Source organism: Nycticebus coucang, chromosome 3 (assembly GCF_027406575.1).
Source record: "Nycticebus coucang isolate mNycCou1 chromosome 3, mNycCou1.pri, whole genome shotgun sequence".
In the NCBI taxonomy this organism is placed as follows: Eukaryota; Metazoa; Chordata; class Mammalia; order Primates; family Lorisidae; genus Nycticebus; species Nycticebus coucang.
The window spans coordinates 52780559-52805233 of NC_069782.1; the positions used below are offsets into that span (position 1 = coordinate 52780559).

Consider the following 24675-nt stretch of genomic DNA (forward strand, 5'->3'; position numbering starts at 1 on the left):
TTTTGCTTTGGTAGCTTCAGTCTTCAGATATTTTTAAATACAGTATTTATACTGAGATGGGGAAAGAATCCATAAACCTGTCGATACAAGATGCCTACGCCAGCAAACTGAAGGTACCACCCTACTCTACCTTTTGGATTACCTTCATTTGCTTATCACTTCTTAAAAATAAATCTCAAAGATCAAGAAATTTTTCATAAATTTCTCATAGAAGAAAAATATTTTGATTGGGTCCCAATAGTGTTCAGAATGTTTTATTTCTAATACTGCCATAATCCATTTAAAAATCATTTTATCTGGTTAATATTTCTACATTTTTAACCTACAAGTGAAATGGTTCACTGTATTTCCATTAAATTATTTGTCAGAGGCTGAAAAAGACATTTTAGATTTAGTCACACTGTTCAGTTTGATATTTATAAAACTTCAGTTTTTTCCCTCTACTTTTCACGTTGAGGAAATAATTTCACAATTTCAAATCAAAGTCAACACTGCAGTGAGGAGAGCTTTTCTACTTTATTACAAAGAGAAGAAGCCTTTATGTGGTCAGAAAATACAAGATTGATCTTTTTTTTCTCTTCCTATGAAACGCTGCTGTTCAAACAGCCAGAGTGAATTGTCTCAGTTCACTTCTTTAAGTCCCATCACATTCACTTGGGTATGGATGTCCTTGGCTGCTGAAAATCTGGCCCTTTAGTGCACAGGGCGACAAAGTCCCCTGACCAGCAGTTCCAGAATGTCCCATTTTCATATATTGCATCCATGCACACCTCCTAAAAATGAGGTACAGCAGGGCAAACATTTTCCAAAATAGATGTCATATATATAATATATACACATTCGTACATACATACCTTTATTCATGTGATGTCCAAAAATTTAAAAAAAATGTACACATTTATTACAAAATCGTAACAAAGACTGGACAGTGTTTTGCTCATTCTGGAAAGATGAAGCTCAGTAATAACACAACCCTGGAAAACCATCCAGAGATTGTGGCAATTATCTTTCATCTAAACAGTCAGATATTCTTGTGTTAAGCTTGGCGAAACTGCCTTTCAAAAACAGAAGGGAAGTAAAATGAAGGAAGCAGACCTTGCTCATCTTTCCAAATGAAATACGAGAAGGATCTTCACATAAAAATGCACAAACATTTGTTATTTTATTACCAATAGTGCTACAATGAACAATGCAAATTTTGTGGTCTAATTTTGTTGAGTCTCTTGTGGGATTTTTTTTACATTTTAGAAACGAAATGGTAAACTTCTGTCAGTGTACTTGCTTGTCTTTACAGACCCAAGTCTGTCTGCCGGCAAAAAAGAAAACAAATGAAAAAATTCAGACCCTGCTCAAACTAGAGAAAAACAAATTACAAATTTAGTTGTTGGGCAGCACATAATTAGTAAGGCAGGACCTCAAATGGTGACCCTTTGCGTAAGCCAATTGCCAGATCCTCAAGGAATTAAAACCAGGGTGCCTGAGCCACATCAGTTCTGCAGTTATGTTGAGTATTGTGCTGAGACAGCCATACCCCAAGAAAAGGGAAGTCTTTTTAGAAGGCTTGCTGAGCAGGGTTGTAGTTGAAGGTGGATGGCAGGTGAGGCCGCTCTTCTAGTTTGTCATATTCCAGATGGAACTCCTGCAAGAGCAAATTCGAGAATTTAGATGGTTTCCTGTGATTTCAAATTTCTGTCAAAATATACTTTACTGTACAAGTAAAATACTACATATATAAGAATGAATGTTAATTAGCATACCAACTCTTATTCAAGTAAAATACAGCTTGAACAAGACTAACGTGCTGTAGTTTCTAACAGATAAGTACAAAGACAGGCTGGCTGTGTGTAAGTCAAGACGCTACTCACGAGCATCCACAATGAAAGTCTGCATTCTCTCTCCCACCTGAGCCCTGGCCTATGGCTTATTTCTGTGTTTTTTCTTTAACTAAAAAAATTAAAAGTGGGGCAGTTAGTCTATCTGTAAATCACTGAAAAGTGTAAGTTATTCATAAAACAAAGCACCTTCATTGAAGTACACAAAACCTAAAAATTTACTCTGTCCATGAAAATAGTTTAGAAATGAAGAATTTTCTAATGTCTTTATCACACTTATTTTTTAAAAAAGCAAACGTATGTTATTCTAACCTGAGGAAAACAATGAGCTTTAAACTCACTTTGTCAGACTTCCCATTTCACAAATCCCAAACGTGATTTAAATATATATCAACTGCTCCCTAAAACTATACAGTGGTTTTGCTGTAGGAGTATCTGAACACTAACTACATAGCTCATTAAATCGAACTTTCACAATACTGTATTGACTCGATGAGTTTTACAATAATTTATGAATATTGAGGTATTTTTTCCATAACTTCCTCTATAATCTGAATTTAAATAGCATAAACTATCCCTGTATAATCTTAAAGAATTATGAGCCTTAAAGATTAAGCTACCAAGTAACATTAATATCCATGGGTGAACATATTATATCTTTTCTATTATATCATACTGTATCTTGTCTGGTTTCAAACTCATTCTATAATGGATGATTCCATTATTAAATTAATAAAAATTTCCATTATTAAATTAAAATGAAGGCTCAGCACCTGTAGCTCAAGTGGCTAGGGCACCAGCCACATACATAGGAGCTGGTGGGTTCGAATCCAGCCTGGGACTGCCAAACAGCAATGACAACTACAACCAAAAAATAGCTGGGTGTTGTGGTGAGCACCTGTAGTCCCAGCTACTTGGGAAGCTGAAGCAAGAGAATTGCTTAAGCCTAAGAGTTTGAGGTTGCTGAGAGCTGTGACGTCATGGCACTCTGCCCAGGGTGACAGCTTGAGACTGTCAATAAAATAAAATAAAATAAATAAATAAGAAAACCCAGGTCATTTGAGGTATAGAACCAGGTATTGAAAATTTAAAGATTCTAAACAATTACAGACCTAACAGGTATAATTTATTGAAACCCTAGTATGTGCCAAAACCAGAGACACAGCTGATTTTATTCCAATCCTTATAATAACTGTGTAAAGTGGATATCACTATTTTCATTTTTTACTTAAAGAAAATGAGGCTTACAAGTAAACTGCTTGCATACCACAGTGAGTGGCACACACAGGATTAGAATCCAGACTCATGTGACACCAAAGCCACCATCTTTACTTTCCTAGTATACACATTGTTCTTAATATATTTAGTCTAAGACCCAAAATATTTATTTATTACAGCCCAATCCAGAAATGTTGAAAAAATTTAGTTTCCTTACAAAAACCTTATAAAGAAGGTATACCGCGTTGACTTTCGCCTGAACAGGTTCTCTTCCTAAGAGTGAGAGTTCAATTAAGGCCTGGGTTCTCTGTTTGCCAATAAAAACTACCCCGTTTCCCCGAAAATAAGACAGTGTCTTATTTTAAGGTGTGCTCCCAAAGATGCACTAGGTCTTATTTTCAGGGGACGTCTTATCTTTCCTGTAAGTAGGTCTTATTTTCGGAGGATGTCTTATTTTCAGGGAAACGGGGTAGCAAACAGCAGAATGACGACAATAGACATGGTATCCCCCAATGCACTGTGCAGTCACCACTGTCCTCTCTCTCTAACCCTACGTAGGAACTGAAAAATTTTCCTGCTGAGTATCCAAATTAGTGAAGAAAATACCTTCATCCTATGTCATTCTTATAAAATTAAAACTGGCATCTTTGTTTCTAAAATGTGTTATTATAGGGTCTATCTGGAACTCTGACAAGCAATAAGCACCCATTGCCTATGTTAAACTAAAATTTTATTCACATTGAATTATATTGTATTATTAGAACTTAAACTAGATTAACTTCTATCAAAATACACATTTTTCCGTTACAAACTAGAAAAAGATTTGTCTAAATTTAAGGAGCAAAAATATTTTAATGTGATAGTTTTAAAAAAATCTTAATGAAGTACTATATGTCAGAGATTCAGAAATTATACAGGTCAAGTTTTGTCTTCCATTGCTTTTTCATCTTCTATTTATTTTTAGTCTTCTTAAAATACATTAAACTGACAACACGCTGTTTTTTTATTTTTTTATTGTTGGGGGAAATGCAATCAGTGTAACCTGGCTTATTGTACCGTGAATGAAACACACTGGTCTTTCTTTTTTTTTCTTGGCCGGGGCTGGGTTTGAACCTGCCACCTCCGGCATATGGGGCCGGCACCCTACCCACTTGACCACAGATGCCGTCCTACACGCTGGTCTTTCTTTACAGGTTTTTCTATGTGTACACATACCACACATGCACATTCTGGTACGTTCTGTAGGAGCAGGTGTGTCTACTTTGCTTGCAATAGTGCCATGCTCTTGGCAGGCGTGCAAAGCACTAGCTTCTTCACTTGTTTTGGGAACAGAATACTTAATTTTTCTAATATTTTCAAATTATGTATGTATTTGATTTTGATGAAAGAAAGGACTTTCAGGTTGCAGTGTAATGATGTAAAAGGCTAGAAAAAGTTGTAAATACTTTTAAAACAATTTTTTAATGTCCTAGTTTTTCTATGAATAGAATTAGGCTCTGTATTAATTCAAGCAGAACTGAAATTATACACTGGATTCAAACAAATTACAAAAGAAATAATCTCATCACTGATCCAGTTATATAAAGATACATACACTACAGGAATATTTCCTCAAATTTTCAAGAAATACTTTCTCTTAACGACAGGTTGAGTATCTCTTACCGAAATGCTTGGGAGCAGAAGTAATTCAGCTCTGTTCATAATTGGAATATTTGCATATGCACGAGATATTTTTGTTGAAGAATCCAAGTCTAAGAATCACATTCATTTATGTCTCATATATGCCTTATAGATATATCCTAAAGGCAATTTTATACATCATTTTTAATAATTTTGTGCATGGGGCAGTGCCTGTGGCTCAAGGAGTAGGGCGCGGGCCCCATATAACAGAGGTGGTGGGTTCTAACCCAGCCCCAGCCAAAAACTCAAAAAAAAAAAAAAAAAAAGTACATGAAACTAAGTCTGTATACATTTGAATCATCAAAAAGCAAAGGTGTCAGGTGTGAAAGTTTCTATGTGTGTCATGTGGGCACAAAGAATTTTCAGATTTTGGAGCATTTTGGTTTAGGGATGCTCAACCTGTATAATAAATCCATATTAATTTAAATTTTAAGAAAACAAACTTTAATACATTTATCAAAAATAACTTTTTGAAGAAAAGCACATACTGCTAATTAAAGATGTGCTTAATATGTACCAATGAAACTAACAAACAAAAAAAAATCACATTTGTATCAGACCAAGATATAAAAAAAAATCCTAAGCATTTAGAAATCCATTACATCTACAATGTGAAGTTAGACTAAAAGAATTCTTAGATTTTTAAAGTTTTATTTTGGAAAAGCTACTCTTAATAAGGCAGCCTCTGTCACTTAAAAATTTATTATGGAAGAAAGTATTTTTTAAATCGCAACTATTAAGATCTTGATTGCCACAAAGTTTCTATTAATGGGATATGAGTAATTCTAGCAAAATTATACAGGACAACATGTCCTGCTAAAAAATTATCTAAAAGGGGTGCATTAGCAAAATACAATGTCAAAATTTTTATGTATATAATTTATTGACTTATAGGAAATTCTGTAAACAAATAATGGATTAAATCACAGAATTCAGGGTCACATAATTTTTTTAGGAGGTAAGAAATATTTCTGATTTAGATGATCTAATCCTTTACTTAATATTATAATTTTCTGAAAATATTAATTTGGGGGAGCAGCATCATCTGTTACTTAAAATACTAATTCACATTGCAGGCTTCTAACAATGAACTGAAGCTACTCAATATATGTTCTTTTTCTGTGAACAGTAAACCACATCTACTTTACAGATGGGGACTCTTCAGAGTTAACTTGGGACATGACATATTAATCAATTTTATATAATTTCATGAACACTGCTGATAAAAATACTTATGAACAGAACCCAAATTTCTTAATGCCTCATCAAAATTCTGGGAAAGCACTAAACATATCCTTTAAAAAAAAGCCATTGTGAAAAATTTAATCTGTAAATCTAATATAACTTAAAATATAAAGTTCATGGATTTGTACTTTAATATAACCAAGAGTGAGCTGTTTATTAATATGTGAAAGAGATCAGCAAGTATCTGCACTAGCAGGAAAATAATTTTGGAGCGTATCAAAGCAAGGGACCAGCAAACTGTTACCTTAAGAGAATAACTTGGAATTATTCCTCAAATTTCATTTTCAATTCACAGCTAAAATATTTAAAGATAAAGGTTAAGATAAATGCTCAAATGTATAGAAGATAGCAGATAAAATTGGGTAAAATTATTTTACATATGTACTATATATAATTATAGTAGATCCTCTGTAAGTTGATCACCCAAGGGACTGTATCAAACTGGTCAATATACGGAGGTGGTCAGTACAAGAAACCAGGCCTGCGGTACTGATACAGACATGTGGTGCGTGTCCAGTCTATGACTATTAATTAGAGAGATGGTCAGTGTAGGGAGGTGGTCAACTATGGATTTAATATCTATTTGAGATAATATAATTTTCTTTAAAGTGACATTTAAAGAAACGAGAAATTAAAGAGTGAGAAATTTCTTTTGTGGGAAAGTAAAGGAGTCCTATAGTCATGTTATTAATATTTATGTTGTTTCTAAATATTTAACCTTATGAGGAGAACTTAATTTGGAAAAACTGATTTTCTCACCATAAGCTAATTTCCTTATACACATACTCAACTAAAATTATGTAACTGTTTACTGGAAACATTTATCCCTTTCTGCATATATATTTTTGGAATAATTTATCATGATATTTAAGCAAAAAGCTTCAAACCAAATGGAACAAATTTCAGTTATTTACTAATAGAATTTTCTGCCCTCCAAAGGCATTTTTAGAAGTTCTTATAGTATGGCTCTGGACCAGGACCAGTATTATCACTAGCATAACTTGGGATTAAAAAAATGCAAATTCTAACACCTCTCCACAGACTTAGTAAATCAGAAAAGGTATAGGCCAGCAATCTGGGTTTTAACAAGTTCTCCAAGTAATTCTGATGCAAGCTAAAATTTGAGAACCAATGACATGACTTAACAACAGTTAGTGACAGTCCTTCCATCTTTAGAAGACTAGCAGGAAGCTATAACAATGATAATAAAAACAACCCAAAAAACCTACCACCACTACTACTATGTATTAAAGACCCAACACATGCCAAACACTGTACTCAGCATGTGCGGATGTGTAAGGTATCTCATTTCATCTTCATGATAACCTAGGGAAAATTTTCTGAACTTGACCAAAAAGAAAACAGGCATGGAAGGAAAACTCATAGAAGATGAGCATAACAGAAGCAGGAGTTAAAGTCAAATCATTGATACAGAAGTTATGGCTTTCTACTACACAATGCTTTTTAAAGAGCAGTTAACATACACAAGTCTCATGTACTGTTTTTAATTAAGGTAATTATTTCTATTTAAAAAGTTAAATCATGAACATTCTTAGTGAAAATAAAATATTTATATAAATTAGAAGTGTTAAAAGTAACTCAAATAGAACATACAGAATATGGACTTAGTCTGAGAAGTAATGACATTTAGCATAGAGAAACACCTAATAATAATGATGATGATAATAATAATAAGAAGAAGAAGAAGAAGAGATTTAAGGCTATGCCTGGTGACACATGCCTATACTACAATCCCAGCACTTTGGGAGGCTGAGGTGAGAGGATTCTAGTTGAGGCCCAGAATTTGAGACCAGCCTGAGCAACAAAGCAAGATCCTGTCTCTACAAAATATAAAAAAAATTAGCCATACATGGCACCAGTAGTCCCTGCTACTTGAGAGGCTGAGGCAGGAGGAATGCTTGATCCCAGGAGTTTGAGTGAGCTATGACTATGCCACTTCACTCTAGCCGGGGTGACAGAGCAAGATCTTATCTTAAAACAAACAAAAACAACCCACAAAACTAACTCTTTTGTTTAAAATCCAGAGTCACTGAAATCAGACAATGAGGCTATGACCTCTACTCAGCAGAGGGAGTGCACCCAAGGCAGTAAACATAAATGTGAAACATGCACCGACACTGACAGGAATTTTGAATATGGGACAGTTAGAAAAGCATTTTTGTGAGGAAAAATTGCAAAACCAGAATAAAAAATGATAACTTTCCTGCAATGACAGCAAGTGTCAAATGTCTGTTTATATACTGCTATTAGGAAAATCTAATACTGGCTTAATTTAAAGTAATAAAAATTTAAAAACACATGACTGAGAATCCAAGAAGCTATCTTTATTTTACAATTCAGACATAAAAATACTTCAAATATTATCAAGGCTTGTGCAAAATTACAAAATCTCTTATCAAGTTCAGTAGTAAAATGCAGTGTTTCTAGGCATCCCCCTGAGAGTGCCACACCTAGCAGGTGGGGACAAAATACTCAGCAAATTATCTGGCACATATAAACAGATACAAAAGGATGGTTCTTTTTTAAAGTCTAACTTATACATTTGCACATGGGAAAAAATATACCTTAGCTACTTTCCTCCAGTTAAGACAGTCAAAGAAGTAGTATGTGCCCCTCTCATATGTATTGGTTTTCATCGTGGGCTCCATGCCTGGTGCCCTGGTGATCCATACTCGCTCTTCTTTGTGGTATCTCCAATCACGGTTAAAACTTCAATTTTTAAAAGAAAAAGATAATTAATTTTTCCTGTGGCTCACAGCATTTTCTGCTTTGTAGAACTTTTCTTGGAAAAAAATTATGCATAAAATAAAGACCCTGCTTTACTCTTTTGTTGTTATTACATATAATCCTATAAATATATCAAAAGTATCTTAATTTGTCCAGAAAGCACACTAATTGACTTTTCTATTTAATTGAAGAAACCTTTTATGCAAACAAGATTAGATTTTAAAAGTTCTATAAGCAGTGTTAAAAACTTAGACCAAATGAAGATACATTTCAGAAACGTCACTCCTTTCTTTCTCTTTACACTCAAAAGAAATTGAGATATTTAATAATCAAACCCTTTAGCTATTTATGCAAAGTCTATTTGAATTAACTATTTCTGTCACATAATTTTATAATTATCTTGAAGAGTATCTATTTGAAAATTACAATAAATTTATTACTTTATTTTTTCCCAAAATCTCATTGACCCATTTATGCTCAAAAGCTAGGAGGAAAACACCCATTAGAATTCACGTGAGACTCAGTGAGGAGTTACACCACGTGTAAAGTGGGGGAGTAACATCCAAAGGAGGTAAATGGCCCACAAAAACAAGCCTCCACTAAACAAATGCTTTCCTACCAACACAATGAGGAGTTTTGAAGACATAAATAAGATATGAAACAGAACTGCCAGTGATAGGTGGATGAATGACTGAATGAATTTATTTATTTATAAATAAATTAAGGAACAGGTAATAATCTCTATCTTACAAAAATAAGAAAATTAGGAAAAAAACAAAAAATAAATCCTTTCACTTGAGAAATAAAAAACAAACAATTCATTATCAACATAGTGAATTTTACATTTTAAATCATCTGCTCGAAGGCCATTTATAGAAATGTTATTAGGAATACTACAAAATAATCAAAGAAAAAGTCTCCCAATCATAAGGCCATAAATATTTACTAACAATTCACTCTGTAGTAAATAGAATAGTCTGTTGGCAACAAAACATGTTCTCAATTGGACCTATAAGAATTGACAGAAAATTTTTATTCTTAGTACAACAGGTAAAAACAGAATTAGTAAGGAAAAAAGCCAGTGAACCAACTTCTTTACACTAATTTCTATTTAAATCGGCCAACAAGCTGCTGATAATGAATGTGGTCTTTATCAGTACTTCAAAACACACAACAAACTTGCCTATATAATACACAATAGATGTTTATGAAATGATGAAATTCAGTATCTAATCATTAACATATACAGTTCCATAAAGAGGAAGAAACACAGTCATGAATCTTATCTTGTAATTCATGTATTTATAAAAACTAGATTCACCAAATCCATGTTTCAAGTTGATTCTGTCTTCTTACAAGTTCAGGAGTATTCTTTGTATGTGTATAGTGCTTATGAAGCCATGGTAACACATGGTTTTAATCTAAATTAAATTTACTTTACTATATGTAAAACACATTTCTCGATGGAGAAATATTGTGACTTGAAAAAAACGTACAATCACTAAAAAAATTTTGTTCAGTGTAGTCAAGATCCACTATCATACAAAAGTGATTAAAATACTTTGAACATACAGCTCTACTGCAGCTAAAAGTTGTAATACGTCTCCTCCATTCATGTAATAGAGATAGAAGAGAAGGTCTTCTCCATATCGGCCAAGTTTTATTGCAGCCAGCTGAAAAAGAAAAATAAATTATTCTGAAATGTAAAACAAATTTGAAAATCCTAATACATAATTGCTACCATTAAATAAAAATGGAAAGATAAACAGAAACTCAACTTTGTAGCAGATAAAAGTCGTTACATGATTACACGGATAGTTATAATTTTCGGAAAGGGAATTTCCTCATTTCTCGTACATGTATATACTAATTAGGAAGAAAGCAAAAAAAAAAAACTTCCAAGAAAGAGTAAATGCTGACTGTCTCACTCCAAGGATTTATTAACACCCAATGTGGCAACAATACGAGAATATTTTGCCTAGAGATCTAGGACTTGTATTCAAGTTCTAATTCTATTACTTACTAATATGACAATGTCCAAATGATTTAACATTTATGAACTGTAAAATGTGGACAATGAGACCTATAAAGATTACTAAAAAAGTAAATGAAATTAAATGAGTGAAAGTATATGAAAGCACCTTTAAAAATGTTAACTGGATTGACAGCTGAGGGTAATTCACAAATCAGTTGGCTGTATATTTACAGCAGATCCCAGATGGTGAATAAAAAAATCACAAAGAGATAACTGATTTGTTTAAATGGATGGCTGAAAGATGACTGCCATTTCTCTCCACAAGGTAGAAGCATTAACTGCCTACCAAACTACAACATGTAGGTGAGTTCAAGTTTCAAATTCTCACATTAAAATAAACCTTACCATCTTCCCAAAACAAAGACATTTTTATCTCTTTACCTATACCTAAATATTTATTTGGCTACTACACATTCTCTGAACATAATTTTTCTCTCCATTCATGTGATCCCAGTTCAGGCAGCAGTCCCCATGCACTATACCTCCTAAATTAGTATTTCTCAAACTGGCCTAATAAAAAGCTCTATAATAGAGGTGACAGCAATTTACACAATCCACAGAGAGAAGATGCGAGTCTTTCTACCTCATACTTCTTGCTTCCATCTACTCAAGTACAGACATATTGAGAAAGATACCCTTTACTTGCCTGTCAACATCAACATCCATTTGACCACACAATTGTATGGCACGGACTCAGAAAACTGTTAAACTTTTTTATATACATATATATATAACACATTTGTACACATACACATAAATATTTTCACTAAATTATATATTTTCACACGGCTAAAAGGTAGATACCATTATATATCTTTTTCCTAACAAAAATGAACTGTTATTTCTTCCCCTTAAAGCAAAAAGTATTCACCATTTTCTTTCTTAGAATCAAAAAAATACAGACGTATATTTATATTAAAGATGTAATCTGTTGTTTATAATTATTTAATACTAGAATCTAAGCTACTTAAATGAAAAAAAAAAATACAGTAAGAATACCAAAGGTCATAAATAGTTTTAAAATATATATATTGTTCCATTAAAAACACTGTATAATAACTTGTAAAGGAAAATCTTTATCATTGAGAATATCAGAAGAAAATTTATGAAATTTTCCAAGTTAGTTCATTTTCATCAACTGTGCTTATGGTAATACCCTATATTAACTATAAGAGATATTTTACAGTCCTAATACTGTTAACAGTGTTGTGTGACGTTTAACATTTAACAATTTATCATAGACATACAAAGGCATACCCCTGAGACGACTGTTAATTACTTCAAAAATATTATGCTGTCTGAACCGAACAGCGGCACCTGAAAAAGATAAATCATGCTGACTAAGCAAAATAATAAACTACACTCACCTTATCCCTAATGTGAATGTTCGTTAAGTACTCAGATGGAACATGGAAGTCTGGATAATAAAATGAAAAAAGCCTTATTAACTGATTCTCAGTTATAAATATCTTTTTAAATGGTCTAAACACAAATAGATTCTCCTACCTATGTCTTGAGGTCGACAAGGTGAAGATGCCCAGGGTGATGCAAATTTGGGGTAGAGATTTCTGAATAAGGGCAAAGAAAAAAAACACTTTGAAGTCCAAAGTAGAAAAAGCAGATTTCTAATTTTATTTTAGGAAAATCAAGAAAAACCAAAGACTTCAAATGTAAAACGAGTATCTTTAGTTCTAATTCCTTTACTTAAGACTACTGACTTATACGGGGGAAACTGAAACGGGTGTTTTTATCTGTGTAAGAAAGATGTACAATAAGACTGTCTCCTCAGTATTCTTACAATACAATATAAATAACACCAAATCTTACAACATACAAAATTTGTGACCTAAAATTTTCTACTTTCAATTGATTTCAAGTCAGGATGCTTTAAATCCATTAATACCATGCCCTCAAATTAAATAACATTTCCATTTATGTGGCCAGAAAAAATAATTAAAAGGAAATGTTCAAATTCATTAAATATTTACCAACTGCCTATTCTATGCCCACTGTCCAGGTGTTTGGGATACTACATCAGTACCACAACAGAAGACTGCTGACAACATGAAACTTGCTTTATGGTTGAGGATCGTGGATTGGAGGGAGACAGACAAAAACAAGTAATTATAACTAGTCCCTATTAAAGGAGGTAACTAGTCCCTGTTAAAGGAGGTTCTGGGAGGGGAGACAGGCTACATAATTAAATAGGGTGGTCAGGTAAGGTCTCATTAAGAAGGTAAGATTTGAAGGATATGAAGGAGATAATCGTATTAATTATCTGGCAAGCGACTTCTAGTCAGAGAGAATTGCTACAGCAGCTAAGGCGGGGGAATGACTAATGTGTTGGAGGTACGGCAAGCAGGCAATTGTGGCTTGAACCCAAGGAAAAAGGGAAAAGCTATTGAGGTGGAGTCAGGAGAGAAACTATGATCATCTAAGACATTGCAGGCCTGTAAATATTTTGGGTTTTTAATCATAAGGACACCACAAACCCTTCCTGGGGATTGAGCAGAGGAATAATTTATTCAGAAAGGACTGTCCTGGCTGCTATATGAAAAGACTGTAAAGAAGGGCAGAGGGTGACTCAGGGACACCTAGTTACTGGCTAAGACTATTCAGGTGAGAGAAGATGATAACTCAAGCCAGGCTGACATGGTCAAATTCTGTATCTACTTTGGAATAGGAATGATTATGGGGTATCAAAGGAGAGGAGTTAAGGATAATGTCAAGCTTCTAGAAACATGGATTACCAATGATTGAGACTGGGAAGCTAGACAGAGCCAGGTTTAGGCAAGATTATTCCAGAGATATTCAAGAGGCAATTACAAGTAGAAATCTCAAGCTGAGGAGAAGCCTGGAATGGAAACATAAGTCTGGGATTCCCCAATATATATGGCATTTAAAACTATGAGACTGGGGAAAATACCATGAAAAAAGTAAACACAGAGGAGTACTGACATAAAGAAGTCAAGAAGAGAAGGCGGTACCAGCCAAAGAAGAGGTGCCAGCTGAGGACCGGCCAGTGAGATCGGGCAGGAACGGTGTTCTCAGTTCAAGTGGAGAGTATGTCATCAGGGAGTGAGAGTTCCCTGAAGCAACCACTTAATAACGTGGAGGTCATTTGGTGCTGATGACAGCAGGTGGGGACAAAATCCTGACTGACATGGGCTTAAAAAAGGGGGCAAAGAAAAACTGGAGAAATGGAGATAACCTTTTCAGGAGTTTTCCTTTAAAAGGGAATGAAGAAATGAGACAGCAACCTGGAGAAAAGATTAAATCAAGACAAGTTTTTTTTTTTTGTTTTTTAGGATGGAAGAAATAACAGTGTATTTGTATGCTGATGAAAATAATCCAGAGAAGTGTGAAATTTGTTAGAGTCACTGAGTTTTCCAAAGAGGTTTTAAGGTAGAAAACACAGATCAATAATGTAAACAGAGAGGAAGACATAGGAGGAAGATAAGAATCAGCAAGACAGTGGAAGGCAGCTCGTAGTTAGACTAGGGGGGAAGGCAGAAATCGGGAAGACTGCAGGAGGTGGCGTGTAGTTAAGACTTGGGGGGAAGGTTGGAATTGGGAAGACTGCAGGAGGCGGTGCGCAGTTAGACTTGGGGGAAGGCAGGAATCGGGAAGACTGCAGGAGGCGGCATGTAGTTAGACTTGGGGGGAAGGCAGGAATCGGGAAGACTGCAGCAGGCGGCGCGTAGTTAGACTTGGGGGTAAGGCAGGAATAGGGAAGACTGAAGCAGGCGGCGCGTAGTTAAGACTTGGTGGGGAAGGCAGGAATCGGGAAGACTGCAGCAGGCGGCGCTTAGTTAAGACTTGGGGGGAAGGCAGGAATCGGGAAGACTGCAGCAGGCGGCGCGTAGTTAAGACTTGGGGGGAAGGCAGGAATCGGGAAGACTGCAGCAGGCGGCGCGTAGTTAGACTTGGGCGGAAGGCAGAAATCGGGAAGACTGCAGCAGGTGGTGCGTAGTTAAGACTTGGGGGGAAGACAGGAATCGGGAAGACTGCAGCAGGCGGCGCAGTTGGAGTTGCGGGCGGACTGTGCTGATGTTCTCCTTGCATCCACCTTTCTTTGTAAAGATGAAGTAAAAAGCAAGTTCATCACCTGACACTAAGAATTGGGGAGGTCTTAGGAGTTTGCAGAAATGTAAAACAGTTACATAGGAAAAGCAAGAGAGTGAATGGGCGAAGAATGACAAGTATTATTAAACCTGACAGAATTTAGGACCCACTTTTGAGGTTCCTGATCATGAACTTCAAAGAAACACCAGGCAGTAAAAGTTGTGTGCTTTTCTCTAGTGGAGCTCACGACGGGAATGGAATAGGCAGAGATAGAACAGTACCTCAGTTTTTACCATGTAAGTGTCACAACATAAGACAAGTGGAAAGTAGTCAAGGGTCTATGTCAATGTGCAATTATGACTGACCATAAAGAGTAAGAAGGCAGTGAGTTCACCACAGGGGAAGAGAGAGAGTAAGGAATAGAGAAGAGGCAGAAAAATCAATGGACTAAAGATCCCAATGGAATCAAATGATTGCAGGAGTCATAGTACTCCAGGGACAGAGACAGAAAACATCAAGTGGCAGCCAGAAAGCCTGGGAGCACAGACAGACATGGAGAGACAGCAGGTAACTAGTGACAGCAAGGTCAAAGAATGGCTAAAAGAGCGGGTGAGGTGTGGTGCAAACAAGACTGCTGCAGGAAAGAAATTCAAAGAACTGAGATTCCAGGATTTTGGCAGGATCATGTATGTGTATATTGAAACTGACAAATTATAAGAGGAAAAATACTGCAGAATGACCGTGATCCAAGAGCTAATCATGTAAGAAGGGAGGATCCAAGGAGTCAGCAAATAACAGTAGCAATAAGAGACAGCAGGTGGGGCAGCGCCTGTGGCTCAAGGAGTAGGGTGCTGGTCCCATATGCCGGAAGTGGTGGGTTCGAACCTAGCCCGGGCCAAAAACCAAAAAAAGAAAGAGAGACAGCAGGTGATGAGATCTGATGACATGAGATTGAAAACAAATGTCAAAAAAAGAAACAAACTTACTCAGGAGAGTTCAGATTGAGGCCTAATGTTGTCAAGTCACTTCCTAAAGCGAGATGCACCATTCCTGGGTCTGTCTCCGCTGCCCTGATAAACGTTAACAGGCCAATCATTCCAAACTGGTCCGTAACCATCCCTTGAGGAATGTTAGTAACCCGACCTGGGTAAGGAAAATAAAGTTTGTTGTTTTGTTTTGTTTTTATTTTTGAGGAAAAGTTAAAACAAATGCATTCTATAGTATCTTCAACATATTTATAGAGTCCCACCATCAGGTAACACCTGGATCCCTTTTTTCTGCTGGTTATTATTTTGTGTTGTTGAGCTTTTATCTCCAGGGAATTTGGGTCCATCTGTACTTGAAGCTGTCTTGCCAGATGTATTCAAATTCTAGCGTGAAAAAATTAAAGGTGACATTAAAATGTGCTAACTGCACAAATTCAAGTTTATATATTAATACCTTGCTATTCATTCTTTATTATATTTAAACTAGTAGTAAATTATTACCTGTTTTTCAAGTTCTACATGAAAATTTTATTTCCAAAACTGCCCCATGGTATACAAATACATCTTTTATTATCCACATTATTTAAGTATTTAAAGAACAAGAAATCTAGGGAAAAGTATGCTTATTTAACTAAGCTCTTCAGTCACAGAAAAAAAAAAAATCCTCTCTCTCAGGGCTTTATGCTTTAGGATAAACTTGAAGTTACACCATTCAATGCTTCCATTTCAAAGAGAAACTACAGTACATTACCTAAAATATTACCAAAGCAACCTCCAAGGTACGTCAAATACATGAACTTTAAAAATTTGTACTTATTTTAATTCTTACCCAACAATTTTATCAATTTTTAAAATAATATACCAATTCCCACTACACACACAGAAAAGCATTTTCTGAAATGTGGAAGAAATAAACACATTTGTTAAGTCAGAAAGAAGCTGAGTTGGCTGAATCAACACAGGTATAAAAATGTGTATAAAGATTCTTCAAGGAGAAAACTTACTCAAGAAAAACACAGCTCCTTAGAAGGCTAATTATCAAACTTCATGGGATCCAGCTGACAGGGACTACAATAAAAGTCTAAATTAACTCTGAGAAGTTGAACAGAAATTTGCAAACCTATATGAAATAGGAAAAAAATAGGCTATCTTCTAAGTTATAAAGTTTTTCCACATTCTTCAGAAGTTAGATTATCACAGATATTTAAGATAAACAGTTTATAATAGTATTTGGTAAGTAACTGTTAATGTAAGAGAATCTGAAGGGCAAAACTACATCACTCACACAATTTTCAGTTACTTACAGATTTACTGTCATCATTACTTGATGTTGGATCTTTATAGCTGGAACCAGGTAATGCTGGAAAATCTTCATTGTGTATTGAGAAGTCCTGGGATTGCTCATTTGCTGGTTTTGTTACCATTCCGACTACGTAATGAAAACAATCCAGAGAATTGCAATTGATATTTATGATATTTTGCTACCAAGTATAAAACATTAACTTTGCTTATCACAATATACCAAAAATTTCTTTTTAATGCTATGAAAGTGCACTTCAAAAAATTAGTATCCAGGATAGCATTAAAGAATTAAACTTTGATTTACTGATTAATATTTGAACACATAAAATAATACAAGGGAATTCAGTGATAATCCTATAAATCTAATATCATACATAGGTGGTTTAAAAATATGATTTAATATTGGTAATAATTAAGATTTTGGTTTAACTGTTTGACTAGATATTACAAATAGCTAACTGTCAAATACAAATGAACAAATTAAATTCTAAAAGAACATGTCAGTATTCTACTTGACAGTGACACAGTCATCAAACTGCAATCAATTATAAAACAACTCCATATTATTTCAGATTTTCTTGGACTCCATGTTATAGATGTAAAACATGCAGAACTCAGAAATAATCCCCCACTACACTTGGCATTAGTTGGGCCCTTATTGGAGAACAACATCCAATTGAAAACTAGAAGTCTGCAAGGCGGAATTATACTCAAATGTGAAAAAAAGAAGGCGGAATTATATACAAATGTGAAAAAATTGGGGTTCCACAATTCAAGAACAATATTGAGAAACTAGAGATGGTCCAAGGAGAGCTAGGAGAATGACTAAAGGGCTGAAAAAAATGGACCTATAAGGAAAGGTTAAAAACATTAGAGTCTGAACTGACAATTAAGTAGCTCGGTACTGAACTTCCAGGGCAGATCGCTTTTTGTTATTTTTCTAAGATTAATTTGGAAACTTCAGACTACAAACAATAAATGTTTCCCTTTTTCACATATTGTTATTTGTATTCATATTCTAAATGGCACAGAAATCCTTCTTGATTGAAAATGTGCGGGGAAAAATGTTAATTTTATTTTAGAATAACTGATCCAATTTCACTGTTTTGTTATTTGTCTCTATCAGATTTCCCCAAAAAGAAACAACTATGATAAAAAAAAGAGTATGGCTGCACTGCCACAATGGATTTCTCATGTCTAAATTGTTATTATATGTTTACCTCCCTTTCTTTTCTTTTCTTTTTTTTTTTATTTTTTTATTTTTGTAGAGACAGAGTCTCACTGTACCGCCCTCGGTAGAGTGCCGTGGCGTCACACGGCTCACAGCAACCTCTAATTCTTGGGCTTACACGATTCTCTTGCCTCAACCTCCCGAGCAGCTGGGACTACAGGCGCCCGCCACAGCGCCCGGCTATTTTTTTGTTGCAGTTTGGCCGGGGCTGGGTCCGAACCCGCCACCCTCGGCACATGGGGCAGGCGCCCTACTCACTGAGCCACAGGCACTGCCCCCTCCCTTTATTTTCATTTAGCCCCTATTAGCCAAGTCTCTTACCTATTAGCGATAGTGAAAAAAAGTAATGAAGAATATTAATGGAGACCAAGAATCTACATAAACTATACATGACCCATGAACAGTGGTTCTCAACAGGGTGCTACTTTTTCTCCCAGAGGACATTTGCCAATGTCTGGAAACACCTGTGCTTGTCACAATGGGGGATGTGAATAGAGGGTGGTGCTGGCATTTAGTAGGCTGAGGCCAGGAATGTTGTTTAACATTCTATATAAACAGGATAACCCCCAACAAAGCCCCTCTCTACAAAGAATTATTCAACCCAAATGTCAATAGCGTGGCAGTGGAGAAATCTTGGCTCAGAGAAACATCTTCAACAGATAATCAATCACTGTTAATCACCACGACTGTATTTTTTTTTTTTTTTAAATATGTGATCAGCTAAGGAGAGAAAAGGAAGACCACAAAATTAATCACTTATGGTGAAATGAGGCAGAGATCCCAGAAGAAAATAACTTCTGAATACCAAGGAGGGCTTCGTTTGGAGTTTCTAGAAATACAAATTTTTTTCTGTTTAACTTTGTTACCATGATATTCTGGGAAGAAAAATCACTTTTCAGGTATCATTTCTGACAAAATTACACTAACCTGATCAGAAAACACAAATATATGTGTATATACACACACAGCATAATTATGTGTACGTGTTTGTGCACGCAACAGAAACTTCCCATTGACCATCATTAAAAAGATTAATTACCATAAGGAGCTCGTCCAGCCAATGGATTTATTAATGGAGTTGGGTTACCACTTCCTTCCCTTCTGTTTCTGTCTGCTAATGCTGGAAAATCTGAAAGGTCCAATCCTGTCACATTTTCACTTCCATCTAGATAATAAGGATGAACACTAGTTATTGATTCTACAAACAGTTTTAAAGAAATTACAAAAATCAACCACAATGCAATTTGAGATGACAGTGCTTTCTTCCTAAATAATGCATGACACTGTACTAGAGCACTGTAGGTACTCAAAAGATACTTATAAACTGGTTGATTTTATGTCAAATAATTTCATGAATGATTAAGGAAAGCAATACACAAGTAGCTAATCCTAAAGACCTGAGATAAAGGAGTAAGATGGTACATTATTTGCCCTATGAAAAATGGCAACCTGAAATTTTAGCTTGCTGTCTAACAAGAGAGAGACTGTCATGGTTTAATCGTTATATCCAGATGGAGATTCTATCTGGAAATGCTTAAAAAGCTTCATTTATACATAAATGTGACAATGACAATACATCCTGCAAATGGCTAGAAAGATTTCTGAAGCATAGACAGTGGAAGCAGAGGCCCGAGGACTCTAATTAATTCACTGGTTTAATACACAAATGTGTGTTGTGTGTATGAAAGTGTCTGTGTGCGCACATGCACGCACACGTGAGTATGTTTTGGGCATGGGCGTATAAAGAGGGGTGGGAGTAGGATTCCCCTATTTGGTCAGTGGGAGGGAAATGTGGGAAGATGATACAAGCCCAGAAGTTCATATTACCTATTACACAGTAGGCGCTCAATAAATATACATTTAATAAATAACATTTATTTTCATTCACTTTAAATTAAATAAACCTGCTTCCTTTAAAAATTAAAATGTAACCCAAGCTCTCTAGTTTGTCTATTTTAACATGTTGATTTCTTCTCAACTTTTTAGTATTGTTATAACCTTATATTCTTAATTTTTAAAGAATTTAAATTTCTACCTTCATTTTAGCCTGTGCTAGTTTTTCTTTAATCCTTGTTTCATCTATTTCTTATAACTATTTTCATTTTTTTGACCCTGTTCTTCAATTAACTTTTTCTCCAAATTTCATAATTAAAAGAAATCTCAGAATAGTATTCTCTTAAGAGGATTACTTTGTTCACAGAAAAACAACAGACCATTTAATTTCAGGTGAGTTGACAATTTACAATTACAAGGGTAAAAGATAAAGCATTCATTCCCATTGCTTAAATATAAATTTTTAACTGAAAAGCTACAATATGAGGACAATATAAATTAAATATTTATCTATTATTTCAATTCATAAAATACTCTCTTGAACTACTTGATTATAAATCAATTAGAAGCTTTGAATATGTATTTTTTCCCTTCTTTTTCTGTTTATTTTACATATATACCATGGAATATAACATAGTAACTTTTACCCCTTTCTGAACCTATGCCGGACTTAGTCTGACATGATGATTTTGTTTGTTTATAAACAAAAATAAATGAAACTTTATTTTATGTAACCTAAAATACATAATAAAATCATCAGGTGAGTTCATATTTATGTTTTTCTCTTTTAAAATTATAGGATAATTTCAAGTAATACACCAACCTCCTTCCCACCCAAAATAAGAGCTGGGGAGTATGCTGGTGGCTGAAAAATTGGATTGGAAAAGGTTAATATACATCTTTAAGTCCTTGAATATAAAATTTTAAATTGCCATATATTATTTAAGAATATATTTTAACTTAAAAAAGCATTAACAACCCTTCACATTTATATTTCTAGGGAAAAGACTTTTAAAAATTGTAGTATAAAATATACTTAGTTAAAATATAATTTAAAACTAATGTCCCATTCAGGAAAAAAATTCCAATTAAACTATGATATGCAACCTGATTTCAGAGATATTAAAAATCTCTGTTCATTTTAGAAACAATGGAATACAGTACTTCATATTCTGACTCCAAAACTACTATTTACAATGCTAAAGTTTAGAATTTTTTCAAAGTTTAAATCATATTTGATTAGCACACATTAACATTTGAAAACGAAAAGCCCACAGTCATAAATGACATTTCCTTGTTAACTCTATCTCATGCTTCTACCTTTGCTCCATTTTACTGACCTCATTTTCTTTTTTTTTTTTTTGAGACAGAGCCTCAAGCTGTCGCCCTGGGTAGAGTGCCGGGCATCACAGCTTACAGCAACCTCCAGCTCCTGGGCTCAAGCGATTCTCCTGCCTTCGGCTCCCAAGTAGCTGAGACCACAGGCACCCGCCACAACACCGGACTATTTTTTGGTTGCAGCCGTCATTGTTGTTTGGCGGAGCCAGGCTGGATTCGAACCTGCCAGCTCAGGTGTATGTGGCTGGTGCCTTAGCTGCTTGAGCCACAGGCGCCAAACCTTACTGACCACATTTTCATTGTCTATTTCCTTTACATATATTTCTCCCGCAATAATCCTATTCATTTTTGCTCCTATGATAATAACATCCTTTACTTCCTCTCTTAGGAAAAGGAATGGAGGCAACGGTGGAGAGGGTAAAACGTAAAGCAAAATAGCAACAGAGCTTCCTATTCTCTTTTGTCTGAAGTGGTTAATAAAAGAAATAAAAGACTGCAAGATTTTTTTACTGTGAAAAATCAGAATTAGTTTTCCATGTAACTAAATTTTGAATTTTATACAAACTAGATCAAAAATTCATAAAGGTTAAAGGCCAAAATCAGTATTATTAACACCATTCAAAATGGTTAAGTGCTCCCCATGATTGTAAAGGTTCCTTTCAATCTAGATCTCCACAGTCAGAATGTCATACCACTCAACCTAGTCTAGACTACTGGTCTCACAGTGACAATGCTGAGGACAGGACAAGTTTTGAAGCAAAAAAGATTCTGAGGCATAAATACAGGCTAAGTTAATGTTTAGGCTCTATCTAGGTAGGTGTTAAAGAAATAACCCTGATGTTGTAACACAAATCAACTATGATGCTACCATGCCAAGAAAAGAAAAAATTAAATATCTCAACTGTTCACTGAATTAAATCCTATTCCTGTCAATTTCTCACTAAATTTAATTCTACCATTTAACATGATGAAAAAATGTATAATATTTAAAGACCAGTATCCTGAATTGCTTTGTATTTCAGAAATCTACCATATTTTGTATAGGATACTAGCTCCAGAATAAGCTTACCTGTTCCATTAAAAATGTTACTTGATAAGGAGTTATTCATTCCAAATGCCTGATTCCTGTTCATTCCAAATCCAGACATACTGGGTACATAGAAAATAATTTTAGATATACAGTAAGAAAACTAACTTTCAGATGAAGAAAAACAGAAGTATATACTTTTGGTTTCCTCATATAAACAACAATATGTTTCAAAACCAGTATTAATATTATTTTTCTGAGTTTAATCTTTATTTTTATTTAAAAACTTCCCTAAAGTCCTTCCATGAATAAAAATGAGAACTAACACACCTTGAATAGATTAGTTAAAAAACAAAAACCAAAAATTTAAATATGCACCTTGAGGGAAGCAGATTAAGGCACCACTTGGTGGACGTGGACAGCCAACTTAGTGCATACTGGAATTGCCTCACCTCAAAATACACAGATTAGTAGTGAGACTACTCTTCCTAAATCCTGGTTTTCCTCCCTTGTTGGTAAAGTTTGCTATAATTTTTCATAATAGACATTCTCTTGTATGTTGTGTCTGTGCACGGCAGCTTCCTGTCTGCACCTTTTGCCCTTTAGCATTGAGGAAGACACAACAGGCATTCAATAAATGTTTAGCTGACCTGAATTAAATGGTGTTATTTTCTAATTGAATTCAGCGTTCTAAAACACGTCATTCTTATCTAAATATAGTTTACCTTTCATCTACTTAAAAGAAAGAAAATCTCTTTATAGGGTCCCCAATTCTGAATTAACGCCCAACTGGTTATTTTGTAATAAGAAACAAATGCCTCCCTTTTTTACACAAGCCTAAGCCTGCGAAGAAAAAACAAAACATATGGTTGAAGTTACTTACAAAAATAATTAATCAAATAATTAAAAGAATTGTTAATTCAAATTCTACAAGTAAACTATATATCTTTAACATGAAATCATCTGATAAAAGACATTTTAGCGTATTAGTGTGTTATAGGCAGGGTTAAAAGATGACAGGTTTTGGGGGGGGGGGTTTACCTAAATCTGTAAAACTATGACAAAATTATTTTTTGCTAAAATATGTAGCAGATGAAAACAAATTCTCTATGGAAGAGCAGGCGAGTCAATGGAAATTTTTGTTTAATATCATGTTAATTACAGAATTGCAGAAGCTATACCATCAAATATGGCATAAGTGCCCAGAAATAAAAACATTTTATAATATATACAACTAATCAATAGCAGAAATAAGCAAGGTTTTAGAGATCCATATTGCATCGACAATTTATAGCAAAGTATATTTTGAAAACAATTAAAATATGGACAAATGTGAAAGGCAAAAATGTAAATATACATTCAATGACAAAGATGCAAGAGTGCAGAAATATATGATGAAGTCAAAAGTACCACACAGTTAAGGAGTTGTCAAAGAGACAAGGACTGTGATAATCTTTCACAAACAACTTCTTAAAAAATTATCAAAATAGTAAAATTATAGAAGAAACATCACAAATCAAAATAAAAGCAAGAATTGGAGCTATGGGATGAAGATGAAACAGGAAATGTGCTGATAACCTATTTTAATTAAGATTTTATAAGTACTAGATAGAAGACAGTGAATTAAAGGGTATAGTTAACAACTAGGTCAAGGTCCTTTTCACCTTTTCCACCTCCCCATTTTTTAATATATGTAATACGTGCAACAAGCTTAAATCTATTTTCCAAGATTGCCTTATATTTTAGACATAACTCTTCATATACATTACCCAAACACTTTGAAAATCCTAAGAAAATGAATAATTCTTATTTGCATATGTATATGAAATGGACAGTGCAAAAAGAACTGAAAAAGCACACGGCTCAGCTTTATGTTTTAAATCCCTAGACATGACACTGTTTTCAAATACTCCGATGAAGTTTTAAAAAGTCTTTGGTCAGTAAGTATCCAAAGCACAAAAATGAATCTTAGTTGAGAAGGTATAACTAAAGCAAGGCAGTCATAGTCAAACATGTCTCCAGTCCTATTCATAAGCCTCTAACTCTTACTGCACAGGCAACAAACCTCATTTAATGAAGGAAATTATCAACCAAAATTTGCCTAATGTCAACCCAAGAACAAGCCTTTTCTACCA

The 24675-nt window shown here is 34.6% G+C and overlaps 1 protein-coding gene across 4 annotated transcripts in view; it reads right to left on the reverse strand.

Annotated features, from left to right (window-relative positions):
* Window positions 1–497: 497 nt before the first annotated feature.
* CNOT2 (CCR4-NOT transcription complex subunit 2) overlaps window positions 498–24675 on the reverse strand; it is a 112730-nt gene continuing 88552 nt past the window's right edge. For all 4 annotated transcript variants that reach the window (XM_053582860.1, XM_053582858.1, XM_053582859.1 and 1 more), the window contains 10 exons: window positions 22583–22662; window positions 19382–19507; window positions 17114–17238; window positions 16073–16193; window positions 15810–15966; window positions 12265–12326; window positions 12126–12175; window positions 10296–10396; window positions 8561–8705; window positions 498–1639 (listed from right to left, as the gene is read on the reverse strand). In XM_053582860.1, the coding sequence (XP_053438835.1) occupies window positions 1553–1639; window positions 8561–8705; window positions 10296–10396; window positions 12126–12175; window positions 12265–12326; window positions 15810–15966; window positions 16073–16193; window positions 17114–17238; window positions 19382–19507; window positions 22583–22662 (1054 nt within the window). In that variant the 3' untranslated portion in view covers window positions 498–1552. The remainder of the gene's footprint in view (window positions 1640–8560; window positions 8706–10295; window positions 10397–12125; window positions 12176–12264; window positions 12327–15809; window positions 15967–16072; window positions 16194–17113; window positions 17239–19381; window positions 19508–22582; window positions 22663–24675) is intronic.